Here is an 18,329-nt window from a genome sequence, read left to right on the forward strand (position 1 = left end):
CAGGTACCCCCCAAAATCTCCCCACCATCCTTGAAGCCTGATCTCTACTCCTACCATTGTACTGTGTCCTGTTCAACTGGCTGGTGGGCAGCAGACTGCAAATAAGAGGTTGCTAGGGCCCACGTGCACCAGAGCTACTCATACATGTGATGCATGGGGGTGGGGGATGGGGCTAAACCACTGTCCCACGTCTGCCAAACTAGACTAGAGATTAGCACAAGATGGGAAGTTGTCCACATCCAGAGGGCCAAGAGAGGCTTCTCTAGGGGAATGACCTAATTCACCGTCCATTCCACTGTATAAACCTTCAGAAATATCAAATTTTATTGCTTTCACTTTCTTACTCAGAATCAACAGCAATGATCTCAAATTCAGTTCAAACTATATAGATATTCAAGACTCTCCAGTTTAGGCCCAAACTCTGTGAACTCTCAGTACTCTTGAACCACAGCCTCAAATTCATCCACGTTGGATCATTGCTGATTTCCACAGAGCTTTATGTTCACATCCAGCCTTTACCATGCTATTCCCTTCGGTTTAAATAAGTTCCTACTTTCTTTCATTCCAAACTGATCAAGACCAATGTTGCTCTGGGAGTTCTCACCGACCATGCCAGGCTACCATGATCTTTGCCTTTTGAGTTCCAGTTTCACTTAAAGTATAGCCAAATATATTGTAAGAGAAAGAGCAGGCTCTTGGGTGTTCAGAGACCTGGCTAGTTACTCTCTGTACAACTGGGGATAAGTTAGTTAACCTCTTTACTTGAAAATTAAGGATAATAGTATTTATCTTCTAGAAACACTGTAAAGATTAAACAAAATGACATGTGGAATTTTCACGCAGAAGCCATTCATGAAGTGGTGTTTTGCTCCCACTTCCAGAGCCCCAACCTTTGGAAGAAGACGGATTTGGTCCATTATGATTTCCTCTATGACCTTATTTTAATTCCAATTTTATATCAACACTGGCTACTTGGTTTTTTTTTTTAAGCAAACGGCTTCAAATGCCTACATCTCTGCCTAAGGCATTCTCTCCCACAAGCATCACATACTATCCAGACATTTTCATTGTATCAGGGAAAGTCATGTGGGAAGGGCAGGAAAGCAAGGACATTTCTACTCATGGCCCTCCAGATGGACGCCTTTAGTCCAGATCCTCTGAGGTGTGAGGGACAGAAGCTCAACTCAAACTAACTTAAGCAAATACAGGATCAGGAATTCCGAAGGGTGGGTGTCTGGGTCCATACATGACATGTCCTCCTTCCAGTGATGGCCTCTCCTCTTGTTCCTTCTTTCCTTTTTGTTGACTCCATTTCCTTGCAGAGTTCTCCATGCATTAGGAAAGATGTCCTCTAGCTGCAGCCCCTCTTTCCCCAAAGCACCTGGAAATTTCTCAGGAAAGAAATTGATTGACCAGGCCAGGGGCCTGTGCCCACTCTTATGCCAAGAGTAGAGCAGTGCCTACTCCAACCACATCCAACTGATTCCCAGTGTTCTGGGGATCCAGATGCAATAGCCACCCTGTCTACTACAGACCCAGGAAAAATATCCCTGACAGTAAGCATCCTGAAGGCACTGACTCACACTGTGAAGTTCATGTTGAATATTATCCAGCACACTGATTGGTTTTTTCAAGCAAGCTGATCCTAAAGACCGGGAGCCAATATGTCTGCATGCCGATCACTGTACTGGGACATTTATAACCTTCATTTTAATGAATCTACAACAACTCTGTGCAGTAGATATTATTATTTCCACCTTAAGGATGAGGCGGGATGAGATGATGTGAGAACACTGAGCATTACTGGATTGAACTTGATCAATGGAATTAGACTCGAATCCAGGTCTTCTGATTTTAAATCTTAAATTACTTCTGTTATACCGCTCTATGGTAGTTCTTCTTTTTGAGACGAAGGTGATAAATATAAATCAAGGCCAGATGACTATGCCTGTAATTCAATTAGAAAACACTGAAAACTCCTTTTATAGGACTTTGGGCTTACATCCCTGTGTCCTTAATTTCTGGGCTGTTAACAGTTACACGTTCATTTTAATATCAGGTTAGGCAACTTATCAGTAAATCAGAAAACCTGCTGCTCTAAGTCAAATTCTCAAAGTAGACTCACATAATTCAGACATTACCTGTGCCTGGACCCATTCCATTCCCATCCAAAGTGACCATGCTCAGAGCCCCATCCAAGATGGCTGCAGCTCTCCCTTTCTGGGGAGAGTCCCTTTAAGGTAGGAGGCTGCCTTCTTCCCTCCATGGTTTTCACCCTCCCTGAAGTGGCATTGCAAGTCAAAGCTGAACCCGGCCCAACCCCAGATGTGTGAGGGCAGGCTGGCTTCCTCTTCCCCTAGGGCAGGCTCCTCCAAGCTTCTGGGCATGTAAGATCACCCACCGCATGGAGCCTCAGCAGAGGCAGGCCACAGCAGGCGGATGGCAGCAGAGCAGCAGCTTTTGTTAAGTCCTGAACATTATTTCAGCACTGCTCTTTAGATTTAAGCTCCTGCAGTTCTTTCCATAATAGCTGATAGAAATAAAAAACACTGCCTCCACACCCCTTCCTCCCTCACTCACAGGCACACACACACCCACCTCCTCCTCCTCCTCATGGTGGCATTCTGTCTGCCAGTCCTTCAAGCCTGGCCCACCATGTGTGAGTGATTATGCATCCCCTCTCCTATGTCTGCTGTCAGGGTTCAGCTGGGATTTGGACAGCAGGGCAGCCAGGTCCCACAGTGAGCTTACTGGACTTATTGTCTATCGTTGGGTAAGGTGACAGGTGTGCATGGGGGCAGTTTACAGAGAATCAATCCCTATTTGTACTAGCTCATTGCACACAGTGCAGATTCCTAAGCTGCCCGATGATAAAAGGTTTATGAAATGCAATCCTAGCTGCCCTCTCCAAAGGAGTTAAAGACCTCATCTGTTTCCCCTTCCTTATTTTTTATTTTTATTTTTATGCCCCTTCCTTGTTTCTTATCTGCAAACAGAAAAATCATGTCTGTAGTAAAGTTCTTCTAACTTCAAGCAGTGTGGGCGGCGAAAAATTATCATTCTGTCTAGAATTTAAGGTCCCTTTCCGGACATTAATTTTGTCTTACGCCATTCATCCTCCTCTGCAAAAAAAGTGGACTCATGAACTGGGAAGTAAATGGTGCATAACATAAATCTGGCTAATGCAAAAGGCAAAGTGAGTCCTCCAGGCACCTGATGAGAAGTACTTGAGCCTTCTAACTCAGAGGAAGGAGCTCTGATTGTTGAGGAGGGAACTGCGATTTCAAAGTGTCCCCTTCCAGTCATAGCTCCCCCCAATCATAGCTTCCCCCAGTCAGAAGTTCTTTAGTCATTGCCTCACTTCTACTGGCAGAAATCTCTAACCATAGTCACGACCCACCCCAAAGCAGAAGGACCAAGCTGTGCATTCTTTGGGGTAGTTGCAACAATGGAGATTCTCAGTCCTAAGCCTGATAGATCCTGAGACTAGAACGGAAAATGGAAAGGAAGTTTGCTCACTGCATTGATGAGACCTGTTCTATTAGGCAACAGATGTGCTTGGTTGAATGAAACCCTTCTGTGTGCAGCCTAGGATCAGCTTTTCGATTTGTAATTACAGCAATGAGCAGCTGACTGATCCAACATGCCTGTATTGGTGATGCTGTGTTAAACCCAATAACAAAGGAGGGAAAAAGATGCCTTCTCTAGAAGGAGGTTAATGAAGTGCTTTTGTGAAACCTGGAGGCCATTGGGAAATTTTACTTCATGTGGCAAATTCAAGCATTGAAAGAGCTATAGCTCTCAAGATAGTTTAGCATTTAGCAGTGTTCAGAACCCAAATTAGACTTCTGGTTCGGCAATCCCTGAGGATATATTTTACCTCAATGAATGCACAAAGCATGATGCTGAAACAGCTCTGTCCAGGAGTCTTAGTTCCCAAGCACAGATAGCTTCTACCAATGACACATGGTAGGCCACATCCATCTCAATTTGGTTAAAACAGTAAAATTAATGAAAATTAGTTGATGGTTAGGCTATGGTTGGGATGGGGGTGTAATTGCTATCCTGTTTCAGATGTGGAGTTGAAATGACTCAACCTAATCTCGCAGCCCCTAGGGGACAGAACTGGGATTTGGACCCCAAGCAAAGCAGCCCTAAGTCTGTGCTCTCATTCAACAAGTCATGTCAGTGACACCCAGTGTCTGTGCCTGCCAGGTACCAGACATGGTTACGTCACCTGTGTGCAGAAAGTAACTGCCAAGGTTCATATTGTGCTAAGGTTCATTTAAAAAAAATATTTTCAAGCTTTTATTGCTGTACAGAAGGGTAGGATGGGGGATCTCAGAAAAGTCACTAGAACCTCAAATATACTTGGTATACTTCTAACTCTAGTTTTTTTTTTTTTTTTTTTTTTTTTTTTTTTTTGAGACGGAGTCTTGCTCTGTCACCCAGGCTGGAGTGCAGTGGCGCAATCTCGGCTCACTGCAAGCTCCGCCTCCCGGGTTCACGCCATTCTCCTGCCTCAGCCTCTCCGAGTAGCTGGGACTACAGGCGCCCGCCACCACGCCCGGCTAATTTTTTTGTATTTTTAGTAGAGACGGGGTTTCACCGTGGTCTCGATCTCCTGACCTCGTGATCCACCCGCCTCAGCCTCCCAAAGTGCTGGGATTACAGGCGTGAGCCACCGCGCCCGGCTCTAACTCTAGTTTTTAATTCATGGTATTCTTGTCCAGCAATATCCTTCCCTCTGCCTCAGATCTAGGATCAGAGTCACTCTCAAGGTGTTCATGACTCCCATCATCTCCAAAGAACTTTACAAAACTATCATAGAAAACGGCCACCTATCATGTGCTGTCTGATGAAATTAATTATATGTACCAACAATTGGAAACTCAGTTAAGATTGAAAGCAGTATATGAGTCTTCCTGTAGTTTTGTATCAACATATGTATTGTTTTGTAATGTTTATTAATAATCTTGTATGCTATTGAAAATGACAAAAAGATTATACGCTAGGATGCTTAATATCTATTTGAGTCCCTCACAGTATTTAGCACAGGATATTATTTTTGAAGTTGATCTAAGCTGAAAATGCTTAGGTTTAAATCCTGATTCCATTCCTTAACTGTTGTGTGGCTGTGGACAAGCTTTTTCTGAGCCTCAATGCCCTCATCTATAAAATGGGGATGATAATATCACAACTTCATAAGTTGTGAGGATTTAATGAGAAAAATGCATGCAAAACACTGAGTATCACGTCTAGCACATTGCAAATAAATATCAATAAATGTCAACTCTGATGATTAATTTCTTATCATTTGTACACACACGGGAGCTTAATAAACATTGTAACTGTATAGATTTATTATAGTTCAGGGTGAGGACATTTACAAATGCTATTGTCCACCTCTCCTGATTGGGACTAAAGACTTACCAGTGGCCCATGATCTTTATCATCATTCTGGAGAGAAATGAAATGGTGGTGAAAGGAAGCCACCTTCCTTCTGCACTGCACTGTTATCACCTGCCGTCACGGTTGTTCCAAAGCATTTAATTACACGTCACTGTGCTGAGCACCGCACAAAAAGACTCATCTACAGATAAAATTCTTGTCCATTGGGAGCTCACAATATCAAGGACATTTTGATAGATATGTGAATTAGAACTTGATGGCAAGAAGAAAAAAAAAATGCCAGTTAACATAAAACATCTTTAAAATGAGAAGGAGTATAATAAATTATTCCAGTTTTATAATTTTATAGACAAGAAGCCAAGGTTCACAGAGGTGAAAGGACCTGCCTGAGATCTCTTGGTTGTGCAGAACCATGAGTAGGATCTTGAGGTCCCCAGATCTTGAGGTCCCAGGGCCCCTTCCTCTCAAGGTCACAAGATCCCACATTCCAGGCAGTATTGTTCTTATTCATACACAGCACAAGATAAATTTCTGGGAGGCCAAGGCTGGAAGGACTGCTTGAGGCAAGGAGTTTGAAACCAGCCTGAGCAACATAGTGAGACTTCATCTCTATAGAAAATTAAAAAAAAAAAAAAAATTAGCTGGGCATGGTGGGTAAGGCAGGAGGGTTACTTGAGCCCAGGAGTTCAAAGTTGCAGTGAGCTGTGATTGCACCACTGCACTCCAACCTGGGTGACAGAGCAAGAGTCTGTCAAAAACAAAAACAAAATAGAAAGAAAAAAGAAAAAAACCAAGGTAAATTGTACACCTTAGACATGTGCAAAATGGCAGTGATGTTTTCATTTCACCTCTGTACACTAAAATACAAACAGACGATGAGTACTTTTCTTCTATGCAGTCTGAAAATACATTAACATTTTTATGGGGTTACAAGGAAGTATAATAATTAGCGGTGGAGTTCTAGAAGAATATTTTTAAAATGTGTGTCAAGGCATAGTAGGGGTATGAATGTGTCAGAATTAGCTAAGGACGGTTCTGTGAGAAGCTACATTTTCTTTTTCTTTTTCTTTTTTTTTTTTTTTTTTCTCGAGACAGGGGCTGGCTCTGTCACCCAGGCTGGATTGTAGTGGCGCAGTCTCGGCTCACTGCGATCTCTGCCTCCCAGGCTCAAGCAGTTCTCCTGCCTCAGCCACCCAAGTAGCTGAAACCACAGGTGTACACCACCATACCCAGATATTTTTAGGGATTTTTTTTAGCAGAGATAGGGTTTCACCATGTTGCCCAGGCTGCTCTTGAATTCCTGAGCTCAGGCTACTGGCCTTCCTCGGCCTCCCAAAGTTGTGGGATTGCAGGCGTGAGCCACCGTGCCTAGCCAGGAGCTACATTTGCTAGATTTTTTGTCCACATCTTCTAACTTGCTTCTCATAAAGGGGAAGCCAAAAATTAGAATAAACTTCCAGGCCCTAGAATTAGATCTCTTAAGAAATCATTTATATCCATTAGTTTATTTCTGTTCAGTTTTTATTCTTTCCTATCACCGAGGAGGTTAATGTCTTCAACTCTCTGAGGAACTACACAAAGTTTACACTCAGAAAGCCCCTCCGCATGTCTAACCTGAGTCTTTCTCGCTGCAGTTTAAATCACGGATGCTTCTGTTATTGCTTTAGTGGATGTGGATTGACCAAGTCATGGGGAATAAACTCTTGCTTTGTTTTCTTTTGAAGAAGGTTCTCCATCTTCAGACTGTAGAGCTTCTTCTCAAATACTAGGTACTTTGTACCTTTTCATTGTATCATATACACATGGATGACTTTAGGAAATTGATTTTTAAAAAGTGAATGAAAAAGAGGAGTAACATAGATGTTCTGAAACAGAAGTGACAGGAGGAGAAAATTGAAAGTTATTTACTATTTTCAAAGCAACTAAGTAGAAAGGTTGATGAAAGAGAGAAAAAAAAGCTGTCACTGAATGATATTTCCATTGGAGGGTAAAATAGGTACCAACAAATGAAATTTGACTCATCTTTACAAGTTTCACTGAGCATGAAAATGTCCCTTTAAAATTTCCCATAAGCCATGGCTGGCTATGGGATTTTTCCAGTGCAAAGGGAATCTGAGTTCAGGAGGCCAGGGAATGCCAGGGGGAAAGGGATTTTCTGATACTCAGAAGACTCAGAGACTGTCAGTTTAAAAAATGAAAGTAATATAGAAGGGGCAAAGTGGCATTTATCATTCTATCTCTCCAGGCTCCTGTCTCTTTAATCAGCTAGCCTGATTTGCCCAGTAAATGATTCCTGAGAGTGTGTGTGTGTGTGTGTGTGTGTGTGTGCCCGCGCGCGTGTGTTGTAGCTCTGTCAATCCTTGGATTAGAACCAATGATTGCAGCTTGTAGGAGGGCTGTCCAGGGCCAGATTGTACAATGTGTCTCAGTGCCAGACTATGAGTGGAGATAATTACGGAGAAGTCATACTCTCTCACACCCTCGGCTTTCTTGTGTCCTTCAGCAAAACAGTGGATTTAAATCTCCTTGCACAAGCTTGAGAGCAACACAATCTATCAGGAAAGAAAGAAAGAAAAAAACCGAACCTGACAAAAAAGAAGAAAAAGAAGAAGAAAAAAAATCATGAAAACCATCCAGCCAAAAATGCACAGTTCTATCTCTTGGGCAATCTTCACGGGGCTGGCTGCTCTGTGTCTCTTCCAAGGTAAGAGCTTGCTATTGATTTGCCTTCGGTAGACCCAGGAATTGTACAGTGTGCTTTATAAGATTTGCAGACTCCCCGAGTCGGCTGTGCTGCGCTGTTTGCAGGTGGAGGAGAGAGCGTTTAGACAGCATGGCTGGGACTTCATTCTCCCGACTAGGCTGTGAGAATATTGATTTGATTCTGGCTGCTACCGGAATGGGGGAATGTATGTGCATAAGTAAAACGTGTTTGGTGCTCCCGTTAGGTCTGCGGTTGTGTGCTAGGCTCCCTGGCTTCACGCACATTCTTGCACACATACACAACGGAGCACACATGTAAGCAGGGGGAAATGACAGATTCGGACGGCAACAGCGTTGCTAATGTGTTGCTTATGCGACTGGGAAGAAATTACAAGAGGAAACTTTAAATATCGGCCAGCGAACTTGCCAAGCTTTTAAAAGGAGCAAAGGGGAAAATGCAGGCTAGAAAGAATCAGGTGCTTCCTGTGAGGTTCTGGTCAGCGATCCAGCTTCAAGGGATGAGTCAATTTGCAGCAGCGGGGGACAACTGTATTAGTTTTAAATGTGTTCGGGGGTGTGTTTGTGGCTGGGGTCGGAGGTGTGGATAACAATCAGATAAAAGGGAGGGGAGCCGGGGCTCTGAAATTCTAAAAAGCTTTTCGAAGTTGAAGGGAGAGAGGCAATAAGAGTCGAATGCTAATTTTCTGTTTATTTATCGGCTGAGCCGGGAGCCCTGGGGGCTGCAGTTGAGTGCAAGCTTTGATGTTCCCAGTGCTGTGTTCTGTGCATTTGGAATCAGCCTCCACCTTCAGTCCATTTGCTGCACCGTGCCCCCCCACACCCCATCCCGGCTCTCACGTCCGTTCGTTCCAGCAACAGAATTATCCACTAATCTTCTTGCTCCCACCTGCCCTGTCCTTTGGGGTAACCAGTTTGCCTCTTTCCTATTAAACACAGCTAAAACTCGTAAGGATCGAGACAAGCTGAGAAACTTTCCCAGGGTGGCCCAGCAGGGCTGTGGGGGAGGAGCCCTCTCTCGGGAGGTGAGGCTCAGTCCTATGCAGTTGTATCCCCAGAGGAAAGTTCCCTCTGACCCAGTGAAAAACGATGGGGAGTCCCACCCCCTCGCCCTCTTCTCCCCCCTGCAGTATGGAGTTCTCCTGATCTGAGCTGAGTCCTGAGCTGTAGTCCTGCTGACTCTTCTCCGAGGTTAGGATTTAGGGATTGCTGCTGTCCTCTTGACAGAGGTTGCAGTGGCTGCAGTGTGGATCCACGTAAGGTGGACAGAGAGACCAGGCTGGAAAGATCAAATGTGTACACCCTTGACTGGGGCTCGATGAAGAAGGCAAGGGGTGGGGACAGGAGGGATCCGTGTCGGATGATAAGGAAGTCCAAGGTGGTGAATCTTGCAGGGATGCCCATGATGTCGTCTGCTGCACCCAACCCCAGGAGGCACGGGCCTCAGGATCTCCCTGCTCTCCCCTAGGGGCTTTGGTGGGTGTTTGAGTGAAGGGAGTCAACTTGGAGGCATCCTTGATTGACTCCTCTTATATAATGTGGAGCAGTATCAGTGTGTGTGTGTGTGCGTGCGTGTGTGTGCACCCCTGCTTGTTCTGGGTGCGCAAGAATGAAGTGGGGAAGCTGAGTTCAGGACCGGGCAGTTTCGGAAAAGCAGTTTCTATGGGAGCTGACAGCAAAAATGAAAACTAAGCAGGCAAGGGGTAGGGTGAGGGGTCAGAGGTAGGGAGAGGGAAGGTCCCAAGCCCTCAGTAATTTCTATCTGTCCTGAGATCCATGTCTCTTCTGTCTGTGACATCAAACTGGAGACAATGACCAAACTTCCACCATCAACAGCTCTGCTGGCTGCATGCCAGGAGCCCCAGGGCCATACTGAATTTACATATAAATTAGCATACGTGATTTTTTTTTTCATCAGAATAAATGCAGGGAAGCATAATATTTGCTCATACTTTGAATCATCTCTGAATAGATGAGTAGCAAAGTGGTGGTGCAAATTTAAGGTGCCATCAGATTTTGTGGTCGTTCCTAACTTGGGGTAGGGGTGGCGGCCACAGCACTATCTCAGACCTTACTTATCACATTCTACCAAATCCTGAATTTCTCACAAAGAATGATGGCCTTATTTGTGCTACCCTCACCCAGTCAGCCCTGAATAGGCTTCAGTGTGTCGTAATAGAACAAGGCTGCCCAATTTTAAGGCAGAAAGACCCCCAAAGACCCGCATATTGCATGCCAGTCAGATGTGGCAAAGGTGATGTCTGTTTTCTCTTTCAGAGGAAGGAAACTGAAGTCTGCCAGCTATCTCTTATCAAACTTGCAGAATTACTGAGGCAGCCCAGGTCTTGCCTGCAATAATCCACCTCTATTGCATTGACCCAGTGGGACTAGTTAGAATGCAGTACACATTCCAAGGCGATTTTTTCTTCTCGTCTGTTTTTGTTTTAAGCTGGTTCTTCCTAGAGCTGCTACTTCCTGTGCCTCCTGCCTCTTGAAAAGGTGTCTGGTGCTAGTGACAGGTTAGGAACCCCTCCCTGACCTGCTCCTCCCCCCAACCCAACCAGCAACCATGATCCAGCTTAGGTAGGGAGGGGGGTTTCTGAGGGAATCAGCACTGATTAGTGACGCCGACAGGAGGGGCGATTAGCTCCCTGGGGCTCTGGCCCTAAGATACACCAGAGTTGATTAAGTAGAGGCATCTCTTTCCTGGGAGCAGACGCTACAGAACTGGATCCGGCGCTGTCCTTTGCAGCACACCCACCGCCCACCTTCTGCCACTGAGAGCCTCTGAAAGGAATGGCTGCTTGTGCTGCAGCTTCCTCTTTCTAGAAAACCGACCATTTCTCCTTCGAAGGATTGTTGTTTCTTTTAACACCTTCCGATTTGCTCGACTAGGTTCCTCTCTTACCTTTCTCATTTCCTCACCTCTCTTCACATCCTGCATCCACTTAGCAGCTAGCTTGAGACACAGGGCAGAGGAGAAGGAAAAGGTGCCTCGGCAAAGTTCACACTCCCCTTCGCGCAGCACCCAGGAGGTGGGTGGTGGGCGCCGTTCAGCTGGGCAGGCCGGCCAGGTTCCTGCCATGCACAGTACACATATTGTGCCAGCAGCAGCTTGAGCTGGGCAATGCTTCTGAGATTCATGGGTGGCAGATGAGACCATAACAATATTTACTGGCAAAGTGGAAACCTTAGCCTGGGATGATGGGACGCTGGGCCTGACACAGGCAGGCATTGCAGGCTCTTGGAAGCATGGCAGTAAGGGGAGGGGGTCAGGGAGCCTCATCCAATGGAACCTGCCTGCCAGGCTTGGGGCTGCCCACTTGGGGCAAGTTCCTGGCAAGGCGTGCACAGTGGCACAAATGTAGCTCACCTCCACCCTTTGTATTAGGAGGCCACTTCACCAACGGGGATGGCCCTCTGAGCTTTCGCTCGAGCGGCCTGGGGAGCGTCTGCCTTGGCCAGCAGGTCGCGCTGCATGAAGACCATTCTTGAAACTGCAGCTTTAGTTACCAGGCACAGAGCCTGGTCCTGGTCCTGATTCTTCCCATTTTTGGTTCCCTTAAAGCCAAATATAAGCCCCCAAATCTCGTCTTATCAGCTGCAATGTGCAGTCCCTGACTTCTGTTCTTTCTCAGTAACCTTCTTCTGTAGCGCTGGTTTTAATTCAGGCGTCCTGAATAGTGTCTTCAGTTGTGTCTCTTGGGTCCCTGCCTGAGGTGATAGGGTCTAGATTGCCTGCTGGCAGTTCCCTGGGTTCTGCTCTCTGCCTGCATGCCGTCTGCCAGGCTGGTACTGGCTCCTTTTCTTGATGGGCCAAACAACCTAGTGTTGATTTTAGCCAAAACTTGTCCCTTGGGATGAAGTGAGCTCTCTCAATATCCCAAGAAATGGCAGAATTTCTGAATCAATATGGGGCACATGATTCTGACATGTGCAAGAAACACATGCTGGAGAGATTTGCAATGCTCTTGCCATTCAATCATAGTAGAGGCACACTTTGGGTAGGATGAACAGGTCTGTGATTTGGCTTTTTTCCTAGTATTTTGGATTCAAGCTCATGATCTGCTTCTGTCCACAAACTAGAATGCTGAAGGTCAACAAACAAACAAACAAACAAACAAAAAACCCACATTGCTCTCTATCTTGCTGTAGCAGAGATCCTACGAATGCTTCAAACACGCAATATGCATGGTCTCCAGATTTCAAGCCATTTCTAGTGGTCTGAACATAGCTCCATGGGGGACATGTACATCTAAGCTCAAATTTCTCTGTTTTCTGTAGGGAAAAATCTTTCCCTCTGCGGGCCTATCTCCCCACCTGCCCGCCAGGCAGGGGAGCGACTCCCCTGGGTGTTGTAAGGACTCATTAATGCTTGTACCACTCCAAACATGTGGTGCTAAGTGGAACTCCATGCTGAGATTATATTTATGCAGTTTACTTCCTTTCTGCTCTATTGTCTTGTTACAGGTTTACTTTATGTCTATAGTCATTTGAAATTCAATAAAACCAATTAAACATACAAAAATGAAAGCATAAAGTAATAAAGAAGTCGGTGGCATACAGTTTGGCAGGGTCAAAGGGTACCATCCTAGTGTTCCTAGAAGCGTCTCCTCCCCATTGTGGGAGGGTGCTTCATCTTATCAGAGAGTGCACTGGGGAAGGGCAGAAGGGCTTTAGAAGGCAGTTGCGGGGAGCATGCCTCCCATCCCTTTGCAAAAGGAGGCTTCAGTGTGGGACTGCAGTGTGAATGGTGGAGAGGGGGAGCACTAGGGAGGATGGAGCTGCAGGTAGGAGTTTCAGAAAAAATAGCTCTAATCTGGATTGGCAAAGGGTGGGAAAAAAGAGCTCTAGCTTCTGCTTTGACTATGATTTTGGTCAGTAACCTCTGAGAACTTTATTTTTTCTTTCATGTATGTATGTATGTATGTATGTATGTATGTATGTATGTATGTCTTTATTTATGCAACCTTCTGGATTAAGCCTGCTCTTGCTACCACTGCTTAAACTGAAAAGATATAGGAGTACATCCGTTTTCCTTCCCATTCTCTCTCCCTCCTTCCCTCCTTCTCTCCTTCTGCCCACTCCCCCTACTTCTCTGTTCTTCACCTTAGCTTTTTCTCTTTCCATTTTTCTATCTTCCTTTTGTTTTTCCTTCTCCTCTATGGGAAAAGTAATTGATCAGTTGACAGATCTAGGTCAAGCTGGCAGGGGTTGCTCTGCTTCATGCAGGCTTGCCTAGGAGAAGGAGGGGAGAGCCTGTCTTCACAGTTCACAAGGAGCCCAGCTGATGTGATGGAAGCGGGGAGGGAGGCCAATGGACCATGGGCGAGTTCAGCCCTCCCCAAAAGGTTCTCTGGGATCCTATTAATTACAGAGTCTTCCATTATTTGGTATCTCTCACACTCTAATTTTCCATATCAAATTTATCTTTGCCTATTTCCTGCTTTTTTTCTCAGCTTCTATAAGCTGCCTGTTTCGGTTTTTCTTTTTCTTCTTTCTACTTGCCCCTCCTTTCTCTTCTCCTTTTCTACTGCTTCTAAAATCATGACAGGAGATCACAAAATCTCCCCTACTTAAGTCATATTAGAGAAATGGCCTTTTGTTTATTTGCAAGTGGAGAAACAGAAACCCTGCCAGAAGAGCTCTGTAAGTCATTTGCAAACTGCAAAACAAACCAACAAAGATTCACATTTTCATTGCGGAGAAGAGAGTATTTCAAGAGAGACTGTCAAGCTAAGAAATCAAATATTGGAAAACACATTCTTCAGCTCTGTTACTAAGGACATCTTAGGTTACTAAATTTGATTTTTTTTTTTTTTAGCTTCTGTGAGAGTATTGCCCTTTGAGATAATAAAAGACTGATCAAAAGACTGCTGGTTTTGGCTTTACTTACTCATTCAAATTCACTCTCCAGCGGTGCTTCCTTTGCTCATCTTGGAAGTGTCACCAAACTCTCACCCTAACACAAAATCTATCTGGTTGTTTATTTGTCCACTGGCTCAGTCACATCCAAGTGTTTATTGAGTGCCTACTACGTTCGGTGCATTGTTTTAGGTGCTGGAGATACAACAGCGATGAAAAAGCAACTAACGAATAAGACCAAAGACCTAGTTGCATCTCTCAGATTTGGCTTGGCTTGGCATCCTTTGTCATAAATGGAAGGCAACAATAGCAGTATCAGAAGCAAGGGTGGAGACTCCATGACACAGCCTCTGGCCTCCTATGCAAGTGATGATGGATGGCAGGAAAGTAACTAGCCCTCAATCCTTGTTTTGAGACAGGGGTTTGGGGAGAGGACGTGCACACCCTGGCTCTGGGTTCTCATAACACAGAGATGCTGCCTTTGCTACTCCACACAACCTCTTGTAGAAAAGGAGCTCATGGATGTCTTTGGTGTATATAGGATGGGGAACGCTGCTGTGAGTTCACTGTCTTTGTGGTTATTGTCTTGTGTGTTTGAGTCACTGGTTGATGCTGAACATCACTGTCACCTCTCTGGCCTCTCCACCTCCTTTACGCCCTGACTTCTGCACAGAACCGGAGGGCCAAGAAGATAAAGGGAGAATACCAGATAAGGCCAGGGAAGAATTTGCCTCAGACAGCTTTTCTGCATGAGGCAAATACTATTCATCTGACCTCCAGGAGGGATTCAGAATTCAGGGTAGAGCTAAGATAACCTTCTCTATGAGAACCCTTTTAATTTGCCACCCAATCATCACGTCTTCATTTAGAGTTCCTGGAATAATACAAATACATTATTAACAAAAGGAATTCCTTTGTTTTCTTCTGGTGGGATACAATGTTTTGGAGGTCACATTGCATAGTTGTTCTCCTACACACCCATCTTCATTCAATCCATGGATTGTGTTTGCAGCACTGTGTGTACAGAGGTAACAAAGCTGCTCTGGTGCTCATGCTGTGTACTATAGCTGCACCCTGAATGCTTTAGGAGGGCTGCTGCTATCTGCATTTCCATCATGGTGGTGGTGATTATGCCTAGGTTTTCTCATGAACAAGAATAGGTAATTACCTTTCTCATAAACCCATGATTCTTCCAAGTCCAGTGGTCTAGAGCAATTATACATCTCCCAACTTGATCTCAGAAGTCAGAATGATCCTCAGCGGGTAGGTGCAATCTGCATTTATTTGCAATACTCTGTCTGTAAGCCAGTGGTTTGCAAACTTGCCATACCATAGAATCACCTGGGGAACTTTATAAAAATACCAATGTCTGGACCCTATCACAGACCAATTAAATCAGTATCCCTTTGAATGGGGCCCTACACTGATATTTTTAAGAGCTCTCCGAGAAGGCCTAATCTGTAGTCAGGTTGAAAAGTGTACCTCTAAAGCCATCTGAACATGTTCAAAGACCTTGGGTAAGACACATCCCCTATATGGGCTTCAATTTTCTCACTCTAAAATAAAACACTTGGACTAAGAGATTTTCAAGTCTCGTTCCAAGTTCAACATTTGGCAATACTGCAATTAGTCTTTTTGAGTATAGTTATTGATAGGTAGTGGTGCTAAAAGAAAATACTCAGCACCGGCCTCTGCCTGCAGGAAGGTAAGAATATAAACAGCATCACAGACGAATGAACAGAGTCAGAACATGTAAGTGATGTGTGTACATGCAAACTCTACATGCTATCTCATATATCTGATGTTGTGTATTCATATATGCATGCATTTACTTACCTGTAAAGCATCCTTAGAATGGAAGGACAGGATTAACTTGTCATGGGTAGGGGGAATAGAACTGATAATGACTCTCAATTGATCAATTCCTAAGCCTTCCTACAAGAGAAATTCAGGAGGCATTTGATTGAGGGTAAGAAAGGAATGTGTTTGAGCTGGATTGGAGAGTGCTCAGCAATGACGAGCCTTAGAAGAAGCTCCATCCCTAGGTGTGAGGATTACATATTTCTCTTCTACCTAGCCTCCCTGCCCCTCCCCAGGAATCAGTTATCCAGCTGCGTGGCTTACACTACTCCCTCCTTCTCATGCTCAATAAAGACTCATGCTCAGAACCTCAATGACAATTTTGCAGCTTCATATGTTAGGTAGAAGTGATGCTGGCTCCACTCACATGGCCGGGAAAGCTCCTGTGGTGTGTGCAGGAGTGAAAACTTGTTTGTTTTCTGATGGAGTCAGCAGATCTAAGAGGCACATTAGAGCAGGGCTACTGGCAGATTTGTGCCAAGTTTAGTCTCTGGGTAACCCACACACCCACCTGGCTGCCCAGAGTGTTCATACTGCTGTGCCAGACAACTCCTGATTCACAACCAGCTCAGGCTCAGAGGGACTTTCAAGATACTTTATTTCAGTTCCTCGTTTTGGGCTCTGACCCCTCAACAATGCAGCTGCAGTGGTCCTCCAGCCTCTGTCTCCAATGACAGGAACTTGCATGTCTTCAGAAGTCCATTGCATGTGACTGTCAGATTTCAGGAAGAGAGGAGGATGGGAAGGAGAGGCAGGGGAAGAGGAAGGAGAAGGAGATTCTGCCTTCTTATAGAAACCAGCCACATGTCCTGTATCTAGAGAGTGGTTATAACATAGCGGCTGCAGGCCCAGATTGCCTTGAGCCAAACCTGGCTCTGCCTGTTTCTGGTTTGAGATCTGTGGCAATTGAATCAACCTCTGTACAACTCAGCTTCTCTTCAATAACAGAGAGATAATTACAGGACTTACCTTGTAAGGTTATTATAAGGATTAAACAAGTTAATGCAAATAAAATGTTTGAATACTGCCTCGTACATAGTAAGCTCTCAATAAATATTACCTAATTCTACTACCCACAGGACTGGTCTAATTTTTCTACAACATGACTCTTTTCAAATATTTGAAACTGTGATTTCCTCCCTTTCTCCCCTGAATTTCCTCCTTACTAGGTTAAATATTCCAAGGTTTGCCTCCTATTTTCCATAAAATCATCCATTAACAGAGTGCTGGTGGTTCTTCTCTAGAGTTGTTCTGCTTCCTCTGCATCCTTCTTCCGGTCCTCTCCCAGTGTGTCCTGGTAGCCCAGTATATGAGAGCCCAGCATGTTATAGCTTCTCCTGATTCCAAATCCAAGTAGAATGAAGTCTCAGCTCTGTGGCAAGGCATGTGAAATCCTAACGGTCTGTCCTCAGTTTGCCTCTTTCCTAAACCGACGCACTCCCTGCTCCATGGCCTCTTTGGGGTTTCCTGTTGCTCGCTCTGTAAAGCACACGGGCATGCTGTTCCTTCGGCTTATGCTCAGGCCCTACCCTGCCCCTCTCTACCTAGAAAATGTTTTTGATATTTTCAGACTAAATTCAAATTTCGCTACCCTTTCCTTTGAGTCTTTTTTTTTGTGATGGAGTCTCCTACCCAGGCTTCAGATGCAATGGTGCCATCTCAGCTCACCTCAACCTCTGCCTCCCGGGTTCAAGTGATTCTCCTGCCTCAGCCTCCAGAGTAGCTGGGATTACAGGCATGTGCCACCATGCCCAGCTAATTTTTTTCTATTTTTACTAGCGATGGGATTTCTGCATGTTGGTCAGGCTGGTCTTGAACTCCTGACCTCAGATGATCCGCCTGCCTCAGCCTCTCAAAGTGCTGGAATTACAGATGTGAGCCACCGCGCCCAGCTGAGTCTTCTTACTCCTTCTCTTATTCTTGCCGTGCACTTTTTCTTACCTTTACTGTTCATATCCATAACATGTTAGTGTAGGTGACCTATTTACATGTCTATCTCCCCTTACCAGGCTGTGGGCTCCAGAAGGGCCAGGACTGTCTTATTTATCTTTATATACCTAGTACACATAGCACAGCCCCTGGGACAAATGTGATACTCAGTGTTTATGGATGAAAGGAAGGGAGGAAGACCTGAGATCCCACTAGGTATTTCAGCTGCCCTATAACTCTGTCGACTCAAGGTGAGCTATTGTTCATTCAACTCTTCCTTATCGTTTGCCTGAGTTGTTTCGATAGGTATGCAAGAGCCTGACCTCAGAACTTACCCTTTCTATTATAAAGCCATGTTCTTAGATTCAACTCCTCTCTTCTTTCTGACAAATCCTTTTTTAAGATCCTAAATCTTTTTCCCCGTATATTAGTAATCCCTCCTGGCTGTAATCAATAATAAACCAGATGTTATGGGTACCTATGTAGTAGTACTTGTGGAGCTCAGTATTTCAGGCTAAACTGACCCAAAAGTGGAAAAGTCA

General features: G+C 44.8%; 1 protein-coding gene across 8 annotated transcripts in view; it reads left to right on the plus strand.

Annotated features, from left to right (window-relative positions):
- The first annotated feature begins 7,763 nt into the window (after positions 1-7,763).
- NTM (neurotrimin) overlaps positions 7,764-18,329 on the plus strand; it is a 971,166-nt gene continuing 960,600 nt past the window's right edge. For 2 of the 8 annotated variants that reach the window (XM_055273799.2, XM_055273800.2), the window contains exon 1: positions 7,769-8,116. In XM_055273799.2, the coding sequence (XP_055129774.1) occupies positions 8,035-8,116 (82 nt within the window). In that variant the 5' untranslated portion in view covers positions 7,769-8,034. Of the gene's footprint in view, positions 8,117-18,329 lie in introns of all 8 variants that reach the window. The other 6 variants (XM_063635678.1, XM_055273801.2, XM_055273798.2 and 3 more) reach the window with 6 other exon arrangements.

The sequence above is a fragment of the Symphalangus syndactylus genome, chromosome 3 (assembly GCF_028878055.3).
Source record: "Symphalangus syndactylus isolate Jambi chromosome 3, NHGRI_mSymSyn1-v2.1_pri, whole genome shotgun sequence".
In the NCBI taxonomy this organism is placed as follows: domain Eukaryota; kingdom Metazoa; phylum Chordata; class Mammalia; order Primates; family Hylobatidae; genus Symphalangus; species Symphalangus syndactylus.